Source organism: Papilio polytes, unplaced genomic scaffold (assembly GCF_000836215.1).
Source record: "Papilio polytes unplaced genomic scaffold, Ppol_1.0 DF821845.1, whole genome shotgun sequence".
Taxonomy (NCBI): domain Eukaryota; kingdom Metazoa; phylum Arthropoda; class Insecta; order Lepidoptera; family Papilionidae; genus Papilio; species Papilio polytes.
In genome coordinates, this window is record NW_013527359.1 from 1,683,867 (window position 1) to 1,686,072 (window position 2,206).

General features: G+C 34.0%; 1 protein-coding gene across 1 annotated transcript in view; it reads left to right on the forward strand.

The window, feature by feature from the left end:
- The first annotated feature begins 1,350 nt into the window (after positions 1-1,350).
- Positions 1,351-2,206, forward strand: part of LOC106107777 (arrestin homolog) — a 5,582-nt gene continuing 4,726 nt past the window's right edge. Inside the window, exons 1-3 of the mRNA XM_013288780.1 lie at positions 1,351-1,410; positions 1,477-1,641; positions 1,941-2,199. Coding sequence (XP_013144234.1) covers positions 1,379-1,410; positions 1,477-1,641; positions 1,941-2,199 — 456 coding nt within the window. The 5' untranslated portion in view covers positions 1,351-1,378. The remainder of the gene's footprint in view (positions 1,411-1,476; positions 1,642-1,940; positions 2,200-2,206) is intronic.

Genomic DNA, 2,206 nt, shown 5'->3' on the forward strand with positions numbered 1-2,206 from the left:
ATTAGTAAGATTGAAAATTAATTTGTTATCGTACGAGCTAGGGTCCGCCGATTACTTGAACAATAGAATTGAGATCTTTTGTACTCGATTTGAATATATATCACCCTTTCTAATGCATAAGGACGTAATAATTACAATTCGGACATAAAATGTATGTACTAACGGTACGTTGAATTGATTTCATCTGTGAACAATTGAAGTACTAAATTGTATACCAAGTAAAGGTATGTTAATACTAGACTTTATAAAGACTAGAAGTTTAAAATAATATCGTGTGACATTGATTGTGACATTTTAGTCGTTGTGATTTGAGTGTTGTTTTATTCAACTAAAATGAATCTAATATACTAATATAATAAGGAGAGGTTTGTATGTGGATTCTTGTATGTATTGAAATAACTCAAAAACTACTGGGCCAATTTCAAAAATTCTTTTACCATTAAAAACCTACGTTGAGTGAGTAACATATGTTACATTTTTTTTATTTCACGCATACAAAGTCGCGAGCAACAACTAGTTTGTTCTAAAACAGTAAGCGTAATCGTACCTTACGGATTATGTTGCCAATTTTTTTTTAATTTTTTAAGTATCCAATTTAATTACAGCATAAACTTGTATAGAAAATGTCAAACTCTCTCAAGAAACTGTAATTTAACTGACACAATAGCAAATTAGTGAACTAATTAACAATTTGTTAAAATTAGATTCCGTCGAGAAACTTGGAAGACGTCCAATAGATTTACAAATTTATCTTAATTACATCCTGTGATCGTATTTTATAAAAAAGGTGTTCATGTTTTAAGATGACTAACTGGCTGATTTTTAGACGGTTTGCTGATTACATGATAAGACTATCGACCTGCCCTGGCTTCGCACGTCTTCGGTGATAAGAAAATGTGTTTATTATAACACATTAGAAAGCTCTAAAGTTATCAGTATTTCCCTACAAACAATACATGTAAACCTTCCTCCTCATTCATTCTAACTGTAAAAAAAAAAACTATATTAAAATTCCCCTCGCAGTTCTAAAGATCAGCATCCTTAGGGACTGACGGATAGTGGACAGTGACTTTGTTTCTTTGTAGTGATTACAAATCTAGAAATATATGTAGCAGCTAAGAGCGGTCGAACACCTTTGATAAATTAATTGTTGTGCGATTGTCAATTGTTTCGCGGCCAATTCAACTATTTAGTTGCACAACTAAAAATGGAGTAGTGTGCGCAACTCCATATAAAGCTCATAGACTATACAGTTGTGAGATAGTTTAGTCAAAGGTGTACGAACGCTCCAATTGTCATTAGTACTTAAGTTTATTACATTTTATTTCATTATTAATGGACATATTCTTTGTTTCAGATAAACGGGAAACTCAAAAATATGACGACTGACAACGCACTCAATTCTCAACGGTAAACAATCGTAATTTAATTTATTCTTACTTTTTGAATTACTTTCAACATTAATTTTGTTTACAGAGTGTTTAAAAAATCGTCACCAAATAATAAATTGACGCTTTATTTGGCTTCCCGCGACTTGGTTGTGGAGAATGGATACATTGACAAGATCCAAGGAGTTCTGCACGTGGAACCTGAGTGTTTGGAGAACAAGAAACTGTTCGGTCAAGTCACCTTAACATTTCGGTAAGGAATTTTATATTTGAACTAGCTATTCATCCGAGAGGAATTAAAAAAAAATCTTAGTAAGCATTCTATGTGTTCAGACTATTTTCTATATCTGTTCCAAATTTCATCAAGATCCGTTCAGCAGTTTGGGGTATAAACTCTCACAAACAACCATCCATACAAACTTTCGCATTTATAATATTAGCAAGTTTTTTTTATAAGTCATGTATCTGTCCAAAGATTTTATTTAGTTTTTTTTTAGTCCTCAAAGCACTAAGGTGTCATAATAGAGGTATTTTTTTTATTGTTCTCACTAGCTATGGCAGAGAAGATGAAGAAGTGATGGGACTGAAGTTCTGTAACGAAGCTATAATGAGCCTTGTTCAAATCTGGCCGATACATTGCAACCACGATAGAGAACCGAATTCGCCACTACAGGAGGCGTTGATCAAGCGTTTGGGAGCGAACGCGTTTCCATTCCATTTGGAGCTGACGCCACTAGCTCCACCTAGCGTACAATTGGTGCCTGCCAAGCAGTACCACGGCGCCCCTATAGGGACTTCGTATGATGTACGAGCATATA